The 24,990-nt window shown below is 40.3% G+C and overlaps 1 protein-coding gene across 1 annotated transcript in view; it reads right to left on the bottom strand.

Moving 5' to 3' along the window:
- Positions 1–1,598: 1,598 nt before the first annotated feature.
- The window catches only part of IL31RA (interleukin 31 receptor A), a gene marked incomplete at both ends in the record, with an annotated part of 30,831 nt that continues 7,439 nt past the window's right edge, over positions 1,599–24,990 (bottom strand). The window contains 11 exons of the mRNA XM_082013765.1: positions 1,599–2,198; positions 3,025–3,103; positions 4,671–4,764; positions 6,091–6,231; positions 11,613–11,759; positions 13,153–13,254; positions 15,554–15,736; positions 17,290–17,506; positions 18,051–18,133; positions 18,750–18,915; positions 24,371–24,522. Of these exons, the coding sequence (XP_081869891.1) occupies positions 1,599–2,198; positions 3,025–3,103; positions 4,671–4,764; positions 6,091–6,231; positions 11,613–11,759; positions 13,153–13,254; positions 15,554–15,736; positions 17,290–17,506; positions 18,051–18,133; positions 18,750–18,915; positions 24,371–24,522 (1,964 nt within the window). The remainder of the gene's footprint in view (positions 2,199–3,024; positions 3,104–4,670; positions 4,765–6,090; positions 6,232–11,612; positions 11,760–13,152; positions 13,255–15,553; positions 15,737–17,289; positions 17,507–18,050; positions 18,134–18,749; positions 18,916–24,370; positions 24,523–24,990) is intronic.

The raw sequence follows: 24,990 nt of genomic DNA, 5'->3' as shown, positions 1-24,990 counted from the left end.
GATGCAAAGCCTAAATGCAAACTTTACCCTATCTTCCCCAATACAATGCAAGTAGTAGCCAATACATCCAGGGTACAGTTCAGCCTCCTTATTCATGCTGGACAATGTATTTTCCATTCTCCCACTCCTCTACCTGCACAGAAAGAAAAGACTTTCTATTCTTATTCACATTTGTCTCTCCTTTATCCCCATGACTCCTGTATCTTTTTTACCCTTAAAGAAGTCTGTAATTATGTGCAAACAAGACTGATTATGTCAAGCCTTTAAATACTGCGAAAATAAAGTCTTAAAGTGACTGTATGCCACATATGTCATACTGAACATCCCCTTGTAACACATTTACTTAGAGCTGATTTTCCATCTCTTTTTCTTAAACTGTCATTTAACAGAGTAAAAATTTCAGTAAGACTTGTACAGTAATAGACTCTTCCCTGCTGGAAAAAAAAAAAAAAAATCAGTGTGATGGAGAATTTCCTGCTTAATCGCTGCTGTATTAAATGAAAGTTACAAGTAGGTTTATAACTTATCAAAATCATAAAACAAATGACAAAAGTTATAGCCTTCATGTAGAAATCTCTAATCCTAAATCAATTACCAGAGGATATCTGGGGATATTTTGTAGACTTAGTTTTTGTTTCAATACCTCCCAGAAAAAGAATTTCCTAAATATAAACTCAGTACTTATTCCAACACAAGACACTGTACTTAGTTATTTTTTGCAGTTCAAAATATCAACTGGGAAACACAGTTTTAAACTGGGAGAAATTAGAGGCAAAGGAACAGGAAGAGAAGAAGATATCCTGCAGTAAAAGTTCTAAAAAGCAGCAAACAAACACGAGAGACAAAAGCAGCACAAAATGCACAGGATGACTAAAAACACAGGAGAAAAGCAAGGAAGCGACAAAGCCAGCATAACCCTACCTTTTCCAAAATGCAGACAGCATATGCATAACAAATATCCGCTCTTTAAACACAGTGGAACTATGAGCCAAAGCACTGATTCAAGAGTCAGGATGCAAAATGACAATTACTGAAATGGTAGCTACCAAGTATTTGCAAAACAGGAGGAACACTATACATAAAGCCAGTTACAAAACAATCGAGGGAAATAAGAACAGGAAAGTAGTTCTCCTCCAACTTAAGGAAGGATTTGGCAGATCCTGGCTCTGTTCAAGTCAGTCCACGTTTCCCCAGCAGAGGTCAGCCATGGGAACTGGCTGCCGGGGGGAAAATCGGTGAGCTGCTTGCGCTGCTGGATGCTCCCACAGTAAAGATCAATTTGTTTAGCAGACTAATATGGGAGAATGTACTGGGTGTAAGACAAAATAAGAAAAGCTGCTTCCTTTGCCTTACTACTGGCACATCCATCTGGTAAAAAAACAAAACCAACCAAACAAAAAAACCCCCACTCCACCCTGAAAGTGAATACTGACAGCTAACAACACAGTGCAAAAAATTACTTCACAGCTGTTCAAAGGAAGGGAGTGTTTTCATGCAAATTAACTGAGATCAGCCAGGTTAGAACATATCAATACATATAAGCAGCAGTGCCAAGATGTATCTCACAAGGGGACTTTACAAAGGGAAGTTTTCTCACACTAATGAGCTGTGGCCAGCCCGAACATGTCCAATGTTATGTAGGATTGTCCTGCAACATTTGGCTGAAAAGGAGGTAAGACAGTTGACTGGCTTTGGGGTTTATTCTTACTGTGTTCTGGCAAGTTCTCAGAAATAAGAAATTCCCTTGTTTTAACAGAATTTTTAAGGTATGGATTGAACTGTGCTTTTCCACTGAAATCTTCCAGCTTTAAAACTTCTTCATGATCACCTTCTTCATTTTTAATTGAAGTCTGTTGGGATTCACAAAAATCATCTTCCAGCATTTCTATCGGTTGGATTTCCTTCGCTGGTATCGAAGCTGAATGTGTTTGACTTGTGGTACCTTGGTCAGTAATTATGTAAGGCATGGATGGTGAAAAACATTTAGCAACTTCATTTTCTTCATTACACAGTATCTTTTTATCTCCATTAACTGTGCCTTTTGTATTAGTATCAGTACATTCAGAAACATGATTTTCACAATTCCTTAGTAGTGATCCTCCCTGGCTTTCTTCAGGTAAACAATGTTCCAAAACACTTATATCTTCAAAGTCTATGGTTTTAGCCTCAGATGTCACTCGCTTCAAGAATGAATTATTCTGTCAGTACAAAGAGATAAATGGGAAAGTTACATAGTGTAGATAATGTATTAGTTTATATTTTTAATATATAAAATATTGCCATGTGAGCTCTGACTTAATTTTAAAAGTACATGAATGAAGAGTCCATATGCATTTCAGCTGGGATGCAGTTATATGTGAATGAGTACTAAAAATGACAATGTTATTCTGTCCATTTCTTAAACACTTTCATATTAGGTTTTCTGTGCTTAATAAAATGAGGAGTTTCACCGAAGGCTTGAAATCAGGCTCAGACTGTTTCCATCTTTTCCACTCTAACCAGCGATTTTTCAGACATAAGTTTAAATCCCATTCTCCACAGATTACACTTTCTATGTAAACCTGATCAACTCCACTTCATTCAAAGAAACATCAAAGCTCTAATACGGAATACATATCCAACAATAAAAAAAGATGGAAATGTTAGTGCTGTAACACACCAAATCCTGTATGTTGCACTCCATTTTTTGTGGATAAAGGAGGAGATATCCAGATGTGGGAATCTGACTCAGTAGACTCAATAATCTGAGCAAATTTAATTGACTTTATTTAATAAACCATGTCCACCATCACTTTATAACTTCAAAACATTATTTCTTGTTATCATATAAGAATTAAATGAATACACTTTATAATGATGCATCTTTTCTATTAGTTGGAAATACAATTAAGAACATTTTATACCACTGAAATAGAAGAATGAAACTCAACAGTTTTTTTAATTTAATCATAAATGACTGTCAGAGGAGGACCTGACTTCTCTCCATTTGATCCTTTCTAAAATACATAAAATTGCAATTATTACCATAGATGTATCAAGCGGCCATTCCACTGCAATGCTCTCTGCAGGATTGGGTATATCAGGCCAGCAAATCTTTTTAAACCTATCATTGAGAAAAGAATTTTAGTCAAATGATGAAAGAAGTAGATTATTAAAAATAAAATAAACAAATCTCCAGAAAGCCCAAATATTGCTAAAATATCAAACTTTCACAAAGGAAGCCTTTCCTATATTGAAACAGTCTTTTTCATTACAATTGTTTTCCCTCACATTGATTTTTATTACAAAGGATCTCAACAAGTAAAAAAATTGGGTTACAGAGACATTGCAGAAAAATTAATAATGCACATAAGTAATTTTAAAAAATTATATAGTAGATCAACTGATAGCACGCCAAAATAATGCTATATACAAAACCTGTTGTGATCATGTTTCATTGTGGTTCTTCAGTGAAAAGCCAGCTCAGGTAAACTTTGCTCTAGGAAAATGTCCCTAGAACTACACCACACTAGAGCTACACTGAGATCTTATGTTCACAGCAGATAAATGATGCTAACCAGCACTGTAGCTTACAGCTGTCCAATGGAGTAGTAAACAGGAAACAAAATGAACCTCTAATTGGTACTGGGTATATATATAAGTGAATGAAAACCAGGCCATAGCTTGACTTTTCACATTGCAATTTGATCTGCACAAGAATATAAACACTCAACTACATCTCAAGGTATTCTCCAGAATCAAAACATAGTTTCTTACTATTGTAAAAATTCAGAATACACAACACAAATGAAGATGTAAAAGAGCTGGAAATTATACTTACTACTTTAGCTATACTTATTACCTGATGCTTTGCATGACAATAATCTTGGTTCTAATAGCTTAGAAAACCACAAAATAATTAAGATTTTTAACCTTCTTATTACGCTTCAGCCAAACAACCCAGTCAATTTTCAGGCTAAAGAAAAGCACATTTTATAACCTTAAAAAATCCTCACAGTCATCTTTTGGATGTTATAGCATCCCCTCTGAAGAAACAATTTAAAATCTGGCAGGGGACATCTGTGACAGCAGATAAAAGGATTATGAATCGTATCTAGATATGGATCCATACTCATGGATCAAGCATCCAAATCCTTTCACTTGATGTAATTTCTAGTTTCTTCATGACTTCTTTACAGCCCAATGGAAATGTCACAAACTAACAAAAGCAACATTAATGTAGCTAAGATGAACAGTAGGGGTTATGTGAAATGTGTCTTCTAGTGGTGTATTAGCAGATATATTAAGAGTGCCTGGGAAACTTTATTTTTGGCATTGTTAACTTTTCAGTAACTGACTTAAGTATGCTCTCCTCACCTGATTGACCACGGAACTGCAAATGGCATGTAGCATTTTCCATAGACTGATATAGGTGATATGTAAATTTGTTTCTCCTATTTCTTTTGTTGTGATTTACCACACTTTCTAAAATTAGTATTTATTTTTGGATTATAGCACAGTAACTGCAGTTACGAGATAATCTGTATGCTTAGTTATTTGTTACTTCAATCGCTTATTTTCTTAATTTGACATTGTTTTGGAACCCAACAAAAGCATTTATAAAAAATTCTCTTTTACAGGTTAAAATTAACTGATTGCATTCAGTTTTAGAAGGCAGAAAACATACTCACATGTGTTTGTTCAAAATGCATGTTATCCAAAGGCCTAACAGAAATAATAGGCTTAATCCAATGGGTAGAGCAATGAAAATAACATCTTCTTTACCTTTAGAGGGGGGAAAAAAACCCACAGATGTTTATAATTTCTTCATGTATTTGTATAAGATAGCTAATTTTCAACATCCAAGTCACCTAATTAGCACAATCCTAAAGAGCCCTGTCAAAACTAGCCAAACTTACTCAGAATACTGTATGGTACTCATTGTACAACATGTCAAAAGATGAGTACTTTGAATCCAACAAGTCACAGTTACTGAGCCAGAAAAGCAGCTCATGATGAGACTTCTCAGGGTATCTCAGGAACAGATGTATTGCATTTTAAAATTTCCTTTATTTAACAGAATCACACAGTAATTCAGGTTGGAGGGGACATCTGTAGGTCACCTCATCCGCCTTTGCAATTAGAACCATGTTGCTTAGGGTCATACCAAGCCAACCTTTGAAAGTCACCTAGGATGAAGTCTACCACCTCTCTGAGGAGTGACTCTCTTAGAGTCACCTAAAACTGCCATATAGTGCCACTTCTACCACCTACTACAAAATAAGCAGCAAACTCAATGCAGGAGATAGGTTTTTAAATATACAAAAAATACAGTTACTCTCACTGAAACAGTATGCAGATTTCTGAGCTGTCTTCCAAACTGACAGAAATAGAGACCAGATATCAGCATAGTCTAATTTACCTTGCATTTGAATAGCAAACTAGCTGATGAATTTATAGGCAAAAAATAAATTAGCTTCGAGTCACATGACAAGTTTAAGGATAGCTCATGCCCTTTTTTATATTTCAGACTGGCCACCTGATAATTTATGTATGTATTGAAAACATTCTTCCAGAAGTAGAAATGAGGAATTGTCTGAACTTCTGACCTGCAGCCATCATACCAACCTCCTTGGTAAAATCTGGCTAAGACAAATCGTAAGAAATAGAAAAAGATATTTCCACACACACACTGGCCACAACCTGTGCACTCATTTAGTAGTTAAGCTTATACAGCAAAAGGGTTGTGACACAATGCACAGCTATTCTATATCTAGTACCTCAGATGGAAATGTCAACTTTTAGGCACCACATCCCATAACTCACTGCACAAACTGTTGCTCCCACAAACATCCATAGTATTCCACAGCTTTATTGACAGCAAAATAAAGATTCTGGGTTTTGACTTCTAATCTTGAAGTTTTAGTCTGTGAGATGATCAGTGAAATTGAGTTAAATTCACTAGTGTTGGTAATTTTTCCTTCTTTTGTTTAACTCTAATTAAAAAAAAAAAAACAAAACAAAAACAAATGCCTAAACAAAAATGTCCTACATTGCTTACTCCCAAACCTGTTTTTAAAATAGTAATAACTAACCTGGAATATTACTTACTGAATTTCAAAGTCTTGAAGGTTCTTGGCTCTCCACTAGTCCCACCAGCTTCATTGTTTGCCATAATATAGACAGTATATTGTGTATTAGCCTGTAAGGACTTCAGTCTGTATTGCAGAACATCAGAGTTCACAGTTTCATCTTTTTAGGAGAAGATTTATGTCAATAAACACACAAAACAGTGTTGTATCAGGGAACTGTACACTTATTTAGCATCTTTTACAATGATAGATCACAAAATATTTTGAAGACAACTTGAAATACAAAGCAACCTTGTCAGTCCTTTGAAAGAGAAAGCTTAAATTACTGACAATGTTTATCAATGCTACTTAAAAGGTTAGGGAAAAAAATAAATTATTTCGTATTTGCTTTTTAAAATAAACACACATTTTTGCTAATAGTAAAGATAGGCAAATCATGATCTCCTGTAGTTTATTTTATCATTGAAAATTGTGCTTTGACAACTTTTTATTTCCTGGAACCCAGGCTCAGAAATTAAGAACTTAAAATAGTTTCTGCAACTCATGAAATTTAACTGTATTTCTAGTACATGCAGTTAGAGACTGATCATCCAAAAGGATGCCCTCCATCAGCAGTGGGGTATCACCCCAATACAGTCAGAGGAAAGCCAAAATCAACAGGAATTTTTTTCCAAGTTCCAAAATGCTTTTCTAACAGAACTCAACGTTTCCAATACCTTCTCCATTACTGGAATTAGTATGATGTGCTTCACTTTTAAATTCTTTTAAGCAGGGCATATATCATAACATTCTATGTCTACAAATAAGTATTGGGTTTGTGTGGCAAGGGTTTAGTAGTGGGGGGCTGCAGGGGTGCCTTCACAATAACCCGGCCATAATCCAGGAGGAAGCAGTTAAGGACCTGTTAAGCCACCTGGACACCCACAAGTCTATGGGGCCTGATGGGATCCACCCAAGTGTACTGAGAGAGCTGGCGGAGGAGCTTGCCAAGCCACTCTCCATCATTTATCAGCAGTCCTGGTTAACAGGGGAGATCCCAGAAGACTGGAGGCTTGCCAGTGTGACACCCGTCTACAAGAAAGGCTGGAAGGAGCGTCCAGGGAACTACAGGCCTGTCAGCCTGACCTCGGTACCGGGGAAGATCATGGAACAGTTCATCTTGAGAGTGCTCACAGGGCATGTGCAGGACAGCCAAGGGCTCAGGCCCAGCCAGCATGGGTTCATGAAAGGCAGGTCCTGCTTGACCAAGCTGATCTCCTTCTATGACCAGGTGACTCACCTAGTGGATATGGGGAAGGCTGTGGATGTTGTCTACCTGGACTTTATTTAGTAAAGCCTTTGACACCACCTCCCACAGCATTCTCCTGGAGAAACTGGCAGCTCGTGGCTTAGACAGGTTTACTCTTTGCTGGGTGAGGAACTGGTTGGATGGCCAAGCCCAGAGAGTTGTGGTGAACGGTATTAAATCCGGCTGGTGGCTGGTCACAAGCAGTGTTCCCCAGGGCTCGGTTCTGGGGCCGGTCTTGTTCAGTATCTTTATCGATGATCTGGATGAGGGGATTGAGTGCTCCCGCAGTAAGTTTGCAGATGACACCAAGTTGGGCAGGAGTGTTGATCTGCTGGAGGGCAGGAGGGATGTGGACAGGCTGGATGGATGAGCCGAGGTCAACTGTATGAGGTTTAATAAGGCCAGGTGCTGGGTCCTGCACTTGGGTCACAACAACCCCATGCAACGCTACAGGCTTTGGGAGGAGTGCCTGGAGAGCTGCCCGGCGGAAAGGGACCTGGGGGTGCTGTTTGACAGCCGGCTGAACATGAGCCGTCAGTGTGCCCAGGTGGCCAGGAAGGCCAACAGCATCCTGGCCTGTATCAGAAATAGTGTGGCCAGCAGGAGTAGGGAAGTGATTGTGTCCCTGTACTCGGCACTGTGGTGAGGCCACACCTTGAATCCTGTGTTCAGTTTTGGGCCCCTTGCTACAAGAAGGATGTTGAGGTGCTGGAGCGTGTCCAGAGAAGGGCAATGAAGCTGGTGAGGGGTCTGGAGAACAAGTCTTATGAGGAGCAGCTGAGGGAACTGGGGTTGTTTAGACTGGAGAAGAAGAGGCTGAGGGGAGACCTTATCGCTCTCTACAACTACCTGAAAGGGGGTTGTGGTGAGGTGGCTGCTGGTCTCTTCTCCCAAGTAACTAGTGATAGGATGAGAGGAAATGGCCTCAAGTTGTACCAGGGGAGGTTTAGATCGGATATTAGGAAAAATTTCTTCACCGAGAGGATGGTCAAGCATTGGAACAGGCTGCCCAGGGAGGTGGTGGAGCCACCATCTCTGGAAGTATTCAAAAAAGGTGTGGATCTGGCACTTCAGGACATGTTGTAGGGGACATGGTGGCGTTGGATTAATGGTTGGACTTGGTGATGTTAAAGGTCCTTTCCACCCTTAGTGATTCTGTGAGAAGCTGCCAGAAGCTTCCCTGTGTCCAACAGAGCCCATGCAGCCGGCTCTGAGATGGACCCACCACTGGCCAAGGCCGAGCCCATCAGTGATGATGGCAGCACCTCTCAGGGAACAGAGTTAAAAAGAGGTAAAAAAAAAAAAAGGGCTCGGCAATTGCAGCCAGAGAGAGGAGTGAGAACACGTGGGAGAAACAGCCCTGCAGACCCCCAGGCCAGTGCAGCAGGAGGGGCAGGAGGGGCTCCAGGCGCCGGAGCAGAGGGTCCCCGGCAGCCCGGGGTGAAGCCCATGGGGAGGCCGGCTGTGCCCCTGCGGCCATGGAGCTCCACGGGGGAGCAGATCTCCACCCGCACCCGGGGAGGGCCCCACGCCAGAGCAGGGGGATGCCCGAAGGAGGCCGTGACCCCGTGGGCAGCCCAGGCTGGAGCCGGCTCCTGGCAGGGCCTGTGGCCCCGGGGGGAGTGAGAGGAGCCCCGGCTGGAGCAGGTTTGCTGGCAGGACCTGGGACCCCCCGGGGGCCCAGGCTGGAACAGCCTGTTCCCGAAGGATGGCACCCGTGGTGGGGACCCAGGCTGGAGCAGTTGGTGAAGAACTGCAGCCCATGGGAAGGACTCACGTTGGAGAAGTTTGTGGAGGACGGTCTCCCGTGGGAGGGACCCCAGGCTGGAGCAGGGCAGAAGGTGGGGAGTCCTCCCCCTGAGGAGGAAGGAGCGGCAGGGACAGCGTGTGATGAACTGACCACAGCCCCCATTCCCCGTCCCCCTGCGCCGCTCGGGGGGAGGAGATGGGGAAAATCAGGAGTGAAGCTGAGCCCGGGAAGAAGGGAGGGGTGGGGGGGAGGTGTTTTTAAGATTCTGTTTCAGTTCTCATTACCCTACTCTGATTTGATTGCCAATAAATTAAACCAATTTCCCCAAGTCGAGTCTGTTTTGCCTGTGACAGTAACAGGTGACTGATCTCTCCCTGTCCTTATCTTGATCCACGAGCCTTTCGTTATATTTTCTCTCCCCTGTCCAGCTGAGGAGGGGGAGTAATAAGAGTGGCTTTAGTAGGCACCCAGCATCCAGCCAACGTCAACACACCACAAAACAGTATTAAAAGCATGTTCATATTATGAGAGTAAAGTCCCTAAAACATTTTCTGTCGCATAAAGTCAAAGTCAACTTGCATCATCGTTCAGCTCACGCAAGAAACACTCAGGAAACAGATATGCTGCAATATGCCCTGAGATTTAAATGGAGTTTCTCTTAAATCAAGTAGGGGAAAGTGAAGTTCTCGGGTTAGAGGGCATCAGTCATGTCCCTGCTTACTGCAGCGGGTTGGACTAGATGACCTTAAAAGGTCCCTTCCAACCCAAAGATTCTATGATTCTACAAAATCACTTCTGCACAAACTCCATGTTCTATTTTTATCAAAAAGATAGGACATCAGACAAGCCTCAAAAAACATCAGTACAGTAGGGTTTTGCCATTTAAATTTAACTCCCTTGACTTGCTATTTAAAACTAATTTCCTAAAGAAACTAATCTGAACCTCTAAAATGGGCACAGTCAGCTTTACGTTAGAAGTAAAAAAAAGTATGGAGACATATGGCTCCAAAACATGAGGCTGCATGTCTTGAGGATGACCCTGCACAAAGCAGTCAGCATTAGATTATTCAGAAACCAACATGGCAGGGAAAATTTCATGTAGAGGACTGAGTCTGACAGAAATAACCAGCTTCCTCCTTCTAACTTAAAAATTACCAAGAATACTCTTCTGCTGGCTCCAAACTGGATATCCAGAAGCAACTGAAGGCATCACAAGGTTTGTAAGTTTGAGGTCTTTTTAAAAAAAGATTATGTTGGGTATCTGCTAACAGTGACAAAGGAGGAAAAAGAACCATTTCTGAACCATTGAATTATCAAACAGCATTCTTCATAAACTATACAGGAAGAAAAAATTGAGGTCACCAAAATATTTCTCATAAAAGATTCTGCTGAGATTTATGCTAGAGAAGTTCTGAATAGATAGGATTATACTGTCACCTTGTATGGACACTCATCCTGAGGTAGGAGATTAAAAACATGCTCAAAAACTTATGCTATCAGTCACCAGAGCAGAAAAGCAATACCAAGCATGGAAAATCAAGAAAATTTGAATATATTAATACAGAACCTATGTCCAAAGAAACTATTTCTTGCCAACTTATTTTGGCTTCTTGTCTATCATTTGCTTTTATCATAAAACTGACTGTAAAACATTTTTACCAGAAAATTTCCACCCTACTGTTCCAGAAGCTGAGGGCTTGGGAAAGGCATCCTGCCAAGGATACTTATAAATTCCAAGGAACTTATAAATTCACTGAACCATCACAAGGTTCAAATTCATGAATTTGCATAGGATCTATGACTCTCCAATACCTTTTAGCTCAACTTTAGCTCCTCTACTTCTGTAATGACTTTTTACAATGGCTTCATAAGTATGTCAAAATGGAAGAGAGATATGAAGATGGAGGGAGACTAGTACATACGTAAAAGGGGAAAACAGCAAGTGCCTGACAAATAATTACCTCTAATTTGGCATAATACTTCAAATTTGATTTTTTTTTTTTACTGTTAACAGAGAACAATCTGGAAAAACCTGTCATATATGAGTTTTCATCCTGGTCTGGAAAGGGAAGAGCAATGAAAATGCTGCCATACACTGACTAAATTTATCACCTGGGGATCCATGAGATTTTCATCTGAGAAGCAGAAAGGACGATGTGGTCAACAGTCATGGCCGTACTACCATGGGTAGTACAATACTACTAGTAAAAAAGATTCATTGAGAGCAAGCAGTGCTGGAGAAAATAAGTTCAGAACAACAAAACTGAGCAACAATACATGCGTAGTATTAAAGCAGGAACTATTCCCTAGAATACCCCATCATTTGAATTAAACCTAGAAAAATTTTTAATCTTTATGTAAGCCACATTTTAGTACCAGTTTATTTTCAGACATATTTATAACATACAATAGCAAAGTGTGCTAATAACTATGAAAATAACTATCTTGAGACATCAGATTGTCATAAACCTGTGGAAAGCATTGATGTTTAATGGATACTTACTTAATTCTTCTCCATCTTCAGGTTTATAAAATATTGTATAGTTACTGATAAATCCATTTCTTTTATCCTGTGAAATCTCCTTCCATTTTATTGTAACTTCATTTTTTCTGGGAATGCCTGTGTCAGCCACAGGTCCTTCTGATGGCTCTACACAGAAGCATTATAAATTAGAAAAAGTAGTAAAATAGTCTAAGTACAGCAATGTTATCCATCTGTGTTACTTCACACATAGCAGTAACATTAGGGGCAACAAACGTGCAAGTAAATATGTCATCTTAGTGCTCTGATATAGCCCTTAACTTTTCTCACCCTCTTTAATGTGTGTTTTTTTCTGATAATACTTCCCCTCACCTGTTGTGGCATTTGCACAGTTCTCAGCGTTACTGCATTCGAATACCTTAGGATCACTGAAAGGTTCTATCCTCACAACATTGGAGAGAGATCAAGAGGTAAAACATCCTTATGCACTCATGGGGGAACTCAGGTGCAAGTCACGGTACGCAGGACGTCTCTGGCTGAGCTGAGATTCAACTGGGGTCTCCAGCACCCTCGGTCTTTGCCCACTACATTAGACACAGTTATTCTACTTACAAAATACAACCTCATGTGCACTGCTCGTAACTTTGAAGCAAGAGCTCTCTGTGCTTCAGTTTTAAGACAAATTATCTTCCTTCCCATTCTCTGACAACCTTTAGTATTGTCATGGCTCCCTGTAAACAGGAAAGCACTCAAAACAAAGACCTAATTGTGCTAGTAAGTATTACTCAAACATTAATACTCCATTACCTCCTCCTAGTAATTAATGCTGTTTAGCAGGGCATTGTACTATGTGTGTGTGCACACTTACATAGACCTATATATGCACACACACACAAATTGGCATTTTCACCTGAAATCTTAAAGTTACCAGTAAACTACATTTTTTACAGCTGGCTATATACATCACTGAATTCACATTAAACTTCTACAAATACAGAAACCTTCTTCCCACCCCACAACACTATTTCATCCACAGTTTCTATCCAATCACAAACATCACAGTTTCTTACCATTTTTTACATGCAGGACTCCAAATACTTTGTTGCATTTTAAAATTTAACAAAAAGCAAGTTTTTCAAACCATCCATTCTATTCTGTCAGTAGAATTTCCTCATATATTAGGACTGATAAATGCAGTCAAGCATTAAAATCGAGACTAATTACATATCTAAATGAGCTGTAACATTTAAGAGATAACCAGTTTAAAAACCTGCTTCATGTTTGTAGCTATAGTCTTTCCAAGTGCTTTGTATACCGTATGTAAACTTTACGATGAGTGGATTCAAGCAGCAAGGTACCTGTCTCATAAGATACAAATTTTCTTTACTGAACAACTCAGTAGCTGACCTATGAACAGAAATCAGGAAGGCCAAATCCTGTTTTATTCCAGCATCAATATCTCCCTGTCAGTAATGCCAGGACCAAATTACTCACAGGCAATATACCCTGAGAGACAGACTACAACACACCTTTCACAACATTATTAGTTTAAAATACATACTTTTTACTTGAACATAAGTTTGTATGGAATATGGAGCGGCTACTGTGTTTCCATAGAGGGGATACACTGAGATGTTATAGCATATAAATGGTTTAAAGTTTTCTGCAAAGGAAAAAAAGGAATAGGAATATTTACTTACAATTCTCTATATGATATTAATACAATGAAAGTAGACTAAATATCAGTGCAGTTCTAAATATAGTTACAGACTTCTGTTTTCTTCAACTTGCAAGCATATGTATTTATGGCCTCATTACTGCCCTTAACACAATGAATTTCATTTAGTAGTATTCATCAGAGCACTTGGTTTCCGACTCATTTTTCACGAGAAATACTTTGAATGGGTAATTATACTTTGGCCTTATACAGCTTCTCTGTATGAAGTCATGTATCCATCTCATGACAGTTTAAGGTTTTGGAGGAAGTTTTTATTTTCAAATAACCAGTATAAAAGTATTCCGCTATATATAATTTTAATTTCACATATCTTTAGGTCTACTGCTCTGCAGAATTGAGTTTTGTCTCATGCATCAAACAGCCTAAAAGGCACAGTGGAACCCCAGATCTTAATTCTACATTGATGTTCCAGTTATGCCAACTGCAGATCTGCTTCTCACCAGCTGTACTCAAAAGCACAATTGTACAAGTGAAATCTCTTCGGTAGAGTTTATACATAGTGCAAGTTCAAACAAAGTTTTGAACTCTGAACAATCCAGCAGCCAAGTAATCAACAGGGTTCACCCCCTACTTACAAGCAACTCTCATCAACCCTGAGAGGAGATATCTGTGGCTCTACACTCTGTGGGATGAAACCAGTGTCCAGGGTTTCCTAGACCATTCCTCCACAAACTTGGCAGCTTGTTCAGCAAGAATAATGGCTGCCAACAGATATCTGCATTTTATCAGCTCTCTGCTGCTTTTTCAGTCCCTTATACCTATTGCAACATAGCAAAAGTTATGATGGCCCACATGCCGTCTTTAAAATAATTCCACAAAAGGATGCCCGAATAACAGTAAGTTTGAATTTGTCTTGACATTTCTAATGTGGCTTGTACTTAGGGTAAATTAAAATCTCCTCATAACGCTAAGGAGAAAAGTTGTTTTTTTAAATATATTGAGAACAGCTATAAATAGCATTTATTCCTCACAGTAAATTGCTGAAATAGTGCAATTTTCAGCATAACACTCAAGACTCACCCATCTCAATTCAATGTGTAATAAACTGCTCTTGAATTTTACTTCAAGCAGATTTTTGTTTAATTTGTTTTACTGTAGCACAGAAACAGTATTTAAATCACTGTTGTCTGAACCAGTAAGACAAATCTAACGTGCAAGCTAGTATATTCATTATTAACAAACTGAGTATTTCTCTTCACTTTTGAAAATGCAGGGTACTTGTTTTCTAAAAATCTTGGAAATTCTTTTTCCTTGATGTAAGATTCAGAAAGATCCTTACCTGAACAAGAACCACTTTCAAATTTGATAAATTTAATTTCACCAATGGAGAACCAAAAAAGTAATAATTCAAAATTCACTTATTACATATATTATATTTATTATATTAAATATTTTCACCATTATTCCCGTGTTTGTGAAAAAAAATCTAAATGTATAAAGAAAAGAAGATGCATTTAATTATCTAAAGGTAATGTGCATGGGATATTCACATCAACATTCACAGTTTTGCCTTTGCACACATCTCTTGAAATCTGCACATTGTTTTCATTGAAACTACATACACATAACCAAAACATTATTACTAGGAGAGATTATCTGTTAAAAAAAAGTCAGCCTCTAAAATACAAAAGTGAGTAGATCCTCACCTATTTGTCAGTGCATCATAATGCCACTGAAACCTCTTAGAAATGCCTTAGGTCATAATACAAATATGATTATGTAACACTTAACATGCCAGACTGACCAATCACTCCACTTGCTTATTTTAAAGTATAATTCTCCCTCAAATCCTCTTTCAGGTTTCTTGCTCTCTCTCTCTAACACACATGAAGGCACATGATCTTTTTCCATCTTCAAATTCTTTTTTCTCATTCTACATTTCTCTGCTAAAGCAGTATACATCTGTCCTAGGCCTCCCTACTGGAAGATTCATGGCATAACATCAAGCCACAGAAGTGCTCAAACATGAAATCTATAGCCTAATCTTACATGGGAGCAAACACCATCTTGCACGTTGGGTGAAAATGAGAGAGTTAAAATTGCTTTTAAATTACATTCAAGGATTTCAATAAAGCATGTAATAATATTGGTTTTTTTTTAATGGTCTGAGGAAAGCTGGATGAGTTCATCCTTGTTTGTTCTTTACGGTCTACCTAGAAATAAATGCACATAAATACATATATATCTGTAAATTGTTACAGCTGTAACTGCTAAGTGAACATACTTTTGTTAGTTCTCCAGTTTGTAGAATTTGATACGTATTGCCATGATCTACCAAAAGGATCTGTCTCCAATTCCTCATACCACTCAACTACATATTTGGTTACTTCTGGTTCGGAGGCTATCCATTCCACAACCACTTCTTCATTTCTTGTAAAGGTCCTCACTGTTTCAATAATCTGAGAAGCTAAAAATTTAACAGAAAATGTCAGCCATTCTATCTTCATAAGAATAGCAGCTAGAAAACAACTCAATTATAGCAAGTTGAGATTGCTTCTTAAAGGAGTATGGGACTTAGTCAAGGTTGAAAAAAAAAGCTTAAGACCTTACTTTGTACCTATGCTCACATGCATGTGCTCAGGATACTTCAATGAAGCATATAAGAATTGTTACAACGAAACTGGGGATCGAGTGCTCCCTCAGTAAGGTTGCAGATGACACCAAACTGGGCAGGAGTGTTGATCTGCTGGAGGGCAGGAAGGCTCTGCAGAGGGGTCTGGACAGGCTGCATCGATGGGCAAAGGTCAACTGTATGAGGTTTAACAGGGCCAAGTGCTGGGTCCTGCACTTGGGTCACAACAACCCCATGCAACACTACAGGCTTGGAGAGGAGTGGCTGGAGAGCTGCCCGGCAGAAAAGGACCTGGGGTTGACAGCCAGCCAAACATGAGCCAGCAGTGTGCCCAGGTGGCCAAGGCCAACAGCGTCCTGGCCTGTATGAGGAATAGTGTGGCCAGCAGGAGTAGGGAAGTGATTGTGTCCCTGTACTCAGCACTGGGGAGGCCGCACCTTGAATCCTGTGTTCAGTTTTGGGCCCTTCTCTACAAGAAGGGCATTGAGGTGCCTGGAGCGTGTCCAGAGAAGGGCAACGAAGCTGGTGAGGGGTCTGGAGCACAAGTCTTATGAGGAGCAGCTGAGGGAACTGGGGTTGTTCAGCCTGGAGAAAAGAAGGCTGAGGGGAGACCTTACCGCTCTCTACAACTACCTGAAAGGGGGTTATGGTGAGGCGGGTGTTGGTCTCTTCTCTCAAGTAACCAGTGATAGGACGAGAGGAAATGGCCTCAAGTTGCGCCAGGGGAGGTCAGGCTGGATATTAGGAGAAATTTCTTTACTGAGAGAGTGGTCAAACATTGGAACAGGCTGCCCAGGGAGGTGGAGTGACCATCACTGGAAATGTTCAAAAAATGTGTAGACGTGACACTTCAGGACATGGTTTAGTGGCCATGGTGGTGTTGGGTTGTTGGACTTGATGACCTTATAGGTCTTTTCCAACCGTAATGATTCTGTTTCTATAAAAGGGGCAGAGGCAGCTCCTACTCAAGGAGGTTTACACATATAGAATCAAAGACCAGTCTCTCTTTTAGCATTTGAAAATTTTACAGGTAATGCAGATAAGCAAGTTTTGATGGGGATGACAAAGGCAATAGGAAAACAGTAAATCAAGTCAGCAAGGTCATGAATGACAGTGAAGCAAAACTAAACCTCATCTGTAACAAAACCATGATATATGATAGCAAAATACTACAACCAGTTAATATTGTTCTAATAAAAAGTAATGGACCACACAGCTTTGTACATAATACAGTTCTATAAATACATATATAGTATGTATGTACAATACATATCTATGGCAAAAGTCCTTAGCACAATTTTGTTTCCACTATGACACAACTTAAACAGATATCAAGAAGATCATTTTTTAGTTAATGAGAAAAATATCACAATACTGGGAAATCTTACTTTTTTCATCAGTTGATGGAATCCTTAAAATAGCTTCAGGAGAATTTCCAGCTGAGTTATAGGCACTAAGAGATATTATATACGCCTCTTCATTTAAAAGTAAAGTAATGTTCTTATCGGTAGAGATGTTTGTAATTTTAAGTGCATCATTGTTTTCTGGAAAATACTGTATTTTGTAGCCTAGAATTCTGCCAGCAGGTGGAAAGCTGTTTAATGGCTATTAAAAAAAATGCAATAAGTGTTCACAGTGTTATTTGACTAATCAAAAGTATATACTCTATTAAAGAGGCCAGATCAAATTACAAAGCTATTACACTATATTTAGAAAAGCATGGTACTTTCTTCATTCCCATCCTCAGGACAGTCATCTGCAACAATTTAATTGAAGGAAAGGTTCAAAAGTCAAATACTGAGATTTGAACTGCAAGGAGCCTCTGGTTACTTTACTAGAGGATTAAAGTGAATTTAAACACAGCTTTGGCAAGCTGTATTATTTAATAGCAGTTTTAAAGACTTTCAATCAGATTTTCCAGTGATCTGAACACAATTAAACCCTTTCTTTCTGCACAGATTACAAAACTCTATTCATCTACTGTTCACTAAACAAAAGCCTTTTCAATTCTGCTTTAGTTCAGTGAGGTTTTTTTTTCTGATGACAGCAAAAAACCCTGGCAGCTATATGTCCTACAATACTAAAACACTTCAATGCAAAAACAGCTGCAGGATACCCATATGATTATCAATTCACAAAGAATATATACCTTCCACATAAGATGTACAGATCTGCTTCCAGCAGAGTGTGAAGACTGAATCACTCTCCAGAAATCCATTTTTTCTGAAGGAGCTATTTAAAGATACAAAAATATCTTGAAATTTGTTGTTATATTAAAAAGATAGTGTAATATGGTAAAAACAATCAAAAGGTTTCACAAATACAGTCTGAGAGCAACTTATTAAAAAGAGGTTTTCCCTTGGGTAATGTTGTACCTATTTTCCCTAATTAGTACAGCTTCTCTCTTTCCATAAATTTCCTCCGGCTTTCTTTTATTTGTTAAGTTCCAGAGGACATTTTCTAGTTTTATAACTGGCAATTTAATTTCTCTACTTGTAATTCATTGTATTGGGCAAACTTGATACACTACATTTCTGCTACTATCCTACTTAGCAACGTTCAGTCTCCACCTACACTCTTAATTTTTCCTCTCTTCACTGTCTGTCTATTCTCCCATTCTCTTCCTTAGCCCTACGTTGTTTGTACCATGTTTCAAATCTCCTCTACTCTTTGCTCTTGTCTCTCAGTTTTCCCTCTTCTGTTTTTAAACAAAATACACGTGTTCCGTTTAAACAACAGAATTTTAAAATCAGTAGGCTGATAATATGCTGCAAATACGGTTTTCCATTATTAAATCCTAATGTCCCAAACTATAACCAAACAAAAACTTACTAAATAGTTAGCCTACCTTTCTCTTCTGTGCTTGCTGTTTTCCCTCTACTCCATTCACTCCAGAACATGGACAGAATGCTGATACACCGAATGGCAACTGAATATTCTGTGGAGTCCCACAGACCCGTGAGATTATATGATCCTGTTTTCTCTGCAGAATTCAGTGGGACAGTGACGAATTCCTGAAAGTAGATACAAAAATTATTTGCTATAAAATTGCATGTAGATATATGACTTAGTTTTTTAAAAAAATGCAAAGGATGTTGTTTTCATGTTTCCCACCTCACTCCTCTGAAACTCAAAATTACTTATTTCATATTTCATTTTTCTGTGTAGCATCTTCTTTCTTCCTGTAAAACTCCGGGGTTTGAAAAACTCGAGCCAAAACCAGGTCTGTACTGACCAACCTGTGGCTCGAACTGTGTGCGGCTCACACACAATTCTACAGCACCTGTGCTGGCACAGGAGGTGCTGGGTGCCTCCAGTTCCCACTGGTGGGAAGCAACTGGGTATTGCTAAAGCCAGTATCACCATAATGGTCTGGATACAACTCCACCTCACAGCAGAAGCATCCCTGGGGAAGCAGGGATCACCTGCAACTTGAGAGCCAGCTGGTTACTTGCGTCTTTTCTTGTTTTCTTTTCTGAGTTACAGGGTCTTCCAGCTCTTAGCCATGTAACAGTCTGGCTGTAGGCCATCCCAAAGATTATCAGCATATGATTACAATGAAAAGAACAATGAAAACACAGAAAATTCTGGTACCAAAAGGAAAAAAAAAAAAGAAGATGGAGCCTTGCCTTTATGTGGTGAAGGAAGACAAGAGTATGAGAAATAACTGATGCAATATCTTCTTGGAAAAGTAATGACAAGGTGAGTAATTTCCTCACCTTAAAAGGAGCACACTCACATCTCACTGATGGAAGACAGAAGCTAGACTTGTTCCAAAACAAAAGGTGAAAGAAGACATGAAAACTGGGAATTCAAGCTGATGCATCAACTCAACTGGACTGACAATAGGAAGTAGAAGAAAACAACAGAAACTACAGAAAGATTTAAGTGTTCGTGTACAGAAGGACTGGTATAATCTCTACACCAACATTCATATCTTCTCTTCCAAGTTGCAAAAATTAATCAATTAGCAACTCTCCTCAAGTTTCAGATGACTAAAACAGAAAAAAGATAAAATAAAATGTTCAAGCTAGCTAAATTCTAACCAGGTCAGCAAAGCTTAAGTTTTAGAATAAGGAAGATTCCCTCTTGGGAGCGACACTGTCACACAGATTTACAACAACTGGGCCAAAAACCTGTGAAGAAATCCTTGTCTTCCAGCAGTTGAACCTTACAATGAAAAGTGAATCAAACTGTAACAATACAAAATGCAGATACCCATTCCTTTGAACACTCTAATGTACTACCTAATGAAACTTAAAATTTCAGTCCATTCTGCACTCAAGAAACTCGTTGTCAAAAATAGATAACTGCTTTTATGAGAATGAATCCAGGGATCTACAAACCACTGCCAGGTGACACTCTTTAGCCAACCTGCAATAAAAGGGGCTTCAAAACCATTATGAACCTCCTGCAGAAACTGACACAGAATTGCAGATGTCCCAGACTAGCTTTTAGTTACTTGCCAAAAGGCTGTTAACAATATTTAATTATAATTAGAAACTTAGTATATGCAAATAGAAAAATAGGTCATCTGTTTTTCACTCAGTAGAAAGAGTTCACAGAAAACTATTTAGATTGTTTTGGTAGAAAGGCTTAAAAGGTCAAGAAAATATCTGTCATTTGCTCAAGCAATTTTTTTTCCATCTATGTTCTGACAGACAGAAAACCAGCTCCTCTATATAACTGATGATTTGAGGCTTTGTTGGCCATTGCCATTGGATTGGCTACGGCCAAAACTATGAGTTATGCCTGTCTAAGATCCTACAGAACTAAATGCTCTGGATTTTTGTCTTTACTGATCTATTTTTTCTCTAGAATGTCTGTGAAAAATGCAGGTAAGTTCTAGGCAAGAAAATGGACGTAGACTGTATTTGGTAGTGAAAAAGTAGACAGGTGATTTCTTACACAGGTGCTGACAAATAGACACAATACACAATAATACAGTAACTTCACAAAAACATGCATGTTTTCAACATTGGGAAGGATTTCATATGCATGTAGGCATCACAAGATCACCAGTGCGTTGACTCCGACGTGATAATCATCTTGAATGGGTCTTTTAAGTAAGTAAGTTACTGGCTGGATGGCCGAGCCCAGAGAGTTGTGGTGAATGGCGTTAAATCCGGCTGGCGGCCGGTCACGAATGGTGTTCCCCAGGGCTCGGTTCTGGGACCAGTCTTGTTCAATATCTTTATAGATGATCTGGATGAGGGAATTGAGTGCTCCCTCAGTAAGTTTGCAGATGACACCAAGCTGAGTGGGAGTGTTGATCTGCTGGAGGGTAGGAGGGCTCTGCAGAGGGATCTGGACAGGCTGGATCGATGGGCAGAGGCCAACTGTATGAGGTTTAATAAGGCCAAGTGCTGGGTCCTGCACTTTGGCCACAACAACCCCATGCAATGCTACAGGCTTGGGGAGGAGTGGCTGGAGAGCAGCCCGGCGGAAAGGGACCTGGGTGTGCTGGTTGACACCCGGCTGAATATGAGCCGGCAGTGTGCCCAGGTGGCCAAGAAGGCCAACAGTGTCCTGGCCTGTATCAGGAATAGTGTGGCCAGCAGGAGTAGGGAAGTGATTGTGGCCCTGTACTCGGCACTGGGGAGGCCGCACCTTGAATCCTGTGTTCAGTTTTGGGCCCCTCACTACAAGAAGGATGTTGAGGTGCTGGAGTGTGTCCAGAGAAGGGCAACGAAGCTGGTGAGGGGTCTGGAGCACATGTCTTATGAGGGGCGGCTGAGGGAACTGGGGTTGTTTAGCCTGGAGAAAAGGAGGCTGAGGGGAGACCTTATTGCTCTCTACAACTACCTGAAAGGGGGTTGTGGCGATGAGGGTGTTGGTCGCTTCTCCCAAGTAACTAGTGATAGGACAAGAGGAAATGGCCTCAAGTTGCGCCAGGGGAGGTTTAGATTGAATATTAGGAAAAATTTCTTCACTGAGAGGGTGGTCAGGCATTGGAACAGGCTGCCCAGGGAGGTGGTGGAGTCGCCATCCCTGGAAGTGCTCAAAAAATGTGTGGATTTTGTGCTTCAAGACATGGTTTAGGGGAGATGGTGGCGCTGGATTAATGGTTGGACTTGATGATCTTAAAGGTCCTTTCCAACCTAGTGATTCTGTGATTCTGTATTAGTTCAGTTTCTAACATCCTGGGTAGACCTGAGCAATCCTGCCCATTAGATCATCCCAAATTTGCAGTCCTGGTTAACAGGGGAGGTCCCAGGCGACTGGAGGTTTGCCAACGTGACGCCCATCTACAAGAAAGGTCACAAGGAGGATCCCGGGAACTACAGGCCTGTCAGCCTAACCTCCATAAGGGCAAGACCATGGAGCAGTTCATCTTGAGATGGGGTATATGAAGGACAACCAAGGGCTCAGGCCCAGCCAGCATGGGTTCATGAAAGGCAGGTCCTGCTTGACCAAGCTGATCTCCTTCTATGACCAGGTGACCCACCTAGTGGATGAGGGAAAGGCTGTGGATGTTGTCTACCTGGACTTTAGTAAAGCCTTTGACAGTGTCTCCCACAGCATTCTCCTGGAGAAACTGGCAGCTCGTGGCTTAGACAGGTTTACTCTTCGCTGGGTGAGGAACTGGCTGGATGGCCGAGCCCAGAGAGTTGTGATGAACTGCGTTAAATCCGGCTGGTGGTCAGTCACAAGCGGTGTTCCCCAGGGCTCGGTTCTGGGACCAGTCTTGTTCAATATCTTTATTGATGATCTGGATGAGGGAATCGAGTGCTCCCTCAGTAAGTTTGCAGATGACACCAAGTTGGGTGGGAGTGTTGATCTGCTGGAGGGTAGGAGGGCTCTGCAGAGGAATCTGGACAGGCTGGATCAATGGGCCAAGGACAACTGTATGAGGTTTAATAAGGCCAGGTGCTGGGTCCTGCACTTGGGTCACAACAACCCCATGCAACGCTACAGGCTTGGGGAGGAGTGGCTGGACAGCTGCCCGGCAGAAAAGGACCTGTGACAGCCGGCTGAATATGAGCCAGCAGTGTGCCCAGGTGGCCAAGAAGGCCAACAGCGTCTTGGCCTGCATCAGAAATAGTGTGGCCAGCAGGAGTAGGGAAGTGATTGTGTCCCTGTACTCAGCACTGGGGAGGTCACACATTGAATCCCATGTTCAGTTTTGGGCCCCTCACTACAAGAAGGATATTGAGGTGCTGGAGTGTGTCCAGAGAAGGGCAACGAAGCTGGTGAGGGGTCTGGAGCACAAGTCTTATGAGGAGTGGCTGAGGTAACTGGGGTTGTTCAGTCTGGAGAAGAGGAGGCTGAGGGGAGACCTTATTGCTCTCTACAACTACCTGACAGGGGCTTGTGGCGACGTGGGTGTTGGTCTCTTCTCCGAAGTAACTAGAGATGTAACGAGAGGAAATGGCCTCAAGTTGTACCAGGGGAGGTTTAGATTGGATATTAGGAAAAATTTCTTTACTGAGAGAGTGGTCAAGCATTGGAACAGGCTGCCCAGGAGGTGGTGGAGTCACCATCTCTGGAAGTATTCAAAAAAGCTGTGGATGTGGCGCTTTGGGACATGGTTTAGGGGACATGGTGGCATTGGGTTAATGGTTGGACTTAGTGATGTTAAAGGTCCTTTCCAACCTTAGTGATTCTGTGAACATTATATCCTGAATCCAGCAACTAATATGTCATATCTACAGTAAAGGTGCTTGCTATGAGAATGTGAGGAGGATGCTAATTAGAAAGAATTTTAGTATCAGGAACTTTTTTAAAGCTCTGAGGACTACTATTAGTTACCCTGATGAATTCTTCTCTCCCAGAATTACACATTTAATGTATAAAATAGTAAGGTCAAGGCAGACATCTCAGTTTAATTAACTTAAAAACACAAGCCAAGCAATCTGGCCAATTCTTAAATTTGGAAGAGGAAACAGTAAGAATTGCAGACAGAATCACTTCCATACTGAGGAGCGTTGGAATAGGCTATGTGAAACAAGCAAATTACTAAATACTGTTTTTTCTGTAACGGTTCCATTTAAGTATCAGAAAGACAAACTCAGAAAAATAACTTCCCTTATTTTCCATCTTCCAAAATTTATACTGTAATTCACTTGAAAATTAATGTATCATTAGTCTGTCTTAATCTGACCCGACTATTGTGGTTGGGAGTAAATGCCATTTTCATCACCAGAATGTGACAGGAAAACAAAATATTTTGACTGACTGTGTGTGTAATCCCTTAGCCTCAGGTCACCTCTTAGCCTTTCACAGAAATCTATTCAGAAGTATGGTATGTACCAAAACAGACATTGACCAAAAGGAAGAAAACAATTAATCCTAGATAACAAAACAATGATCCTAAGGTTATGCATACCTAATTATGCTCCACTGAAATAACAAGGTTTTAATCATTATTTCAAACTACTTGTTGCCTTTTTTCTATTTAGTCTTTTATAACGTTAAGAAATCAGTCATGAAGAAGCTAACATTCAGAAGAAAATTTGTGTAGCTTACCGAAGAGTTTGAATATAAGTTTCTGTATCGAACCTGGCAAATTAAATCTTGTGAAGGGATTATCTTCTCAGGCATTTTCCACGTTACTGTAAGCAACTGCTTTATACCAGTGATTTTGTTAACTGAAAGTATTTCAGGAGGTTCAAATTTCTCTAGAATGGAGAAACAAAAACATTAATGGGGAAAATGCTTCTATTAAAGTTCAGAACTGCTCCATCTATGTGTGTTCCAAGCAGTTTAACTATCCCAATAATGTACGTCCTATCAGAGTATTCACATGATGGTCTATTTTATAGACATAACTCTGCGTGTGGGAGGTTAGCTATAAGGCAGATTGCATATATAACTGATTTAAAGCTGACAAACCCGCTGCCAAGCGGATGTGCAGATTTCCTTCATCTGTATCAGCACTGAAGAATACTACTCCGAGACAACAGGAGGGAAAAGGAAGCAGACGTGGGGTGCCAAAGTCAAGTCTGAACTCCAGATAAGGGAAGAATTTAGCTGAAAAGTATTTGAGGGCGAAAGAAGTGTGAAGGAGACGATGGAAAAAGAATGGATGTGGAAAGTAAGGAGGAGACACAGCATGTTCGCACACGGGGAGTAAAGGACCATATGGC

The sequence above is a fragment of the Phaethon aethereus genome (genome assembly GCF_964289735.1).
Source record: "Phaethon aethereus genome assembly, chromosome: Z".
In the NCBI taxonomy this organism is placed as follows: Eukaryota; Metazoa; Chordata; class Aves; order Phaethontiformes; family Phaethontidae; genus Phaethon; species Phaethon aethereus.
This window is presented reverse-complemented; position numbering and strand designations above follow the sequence as displayed.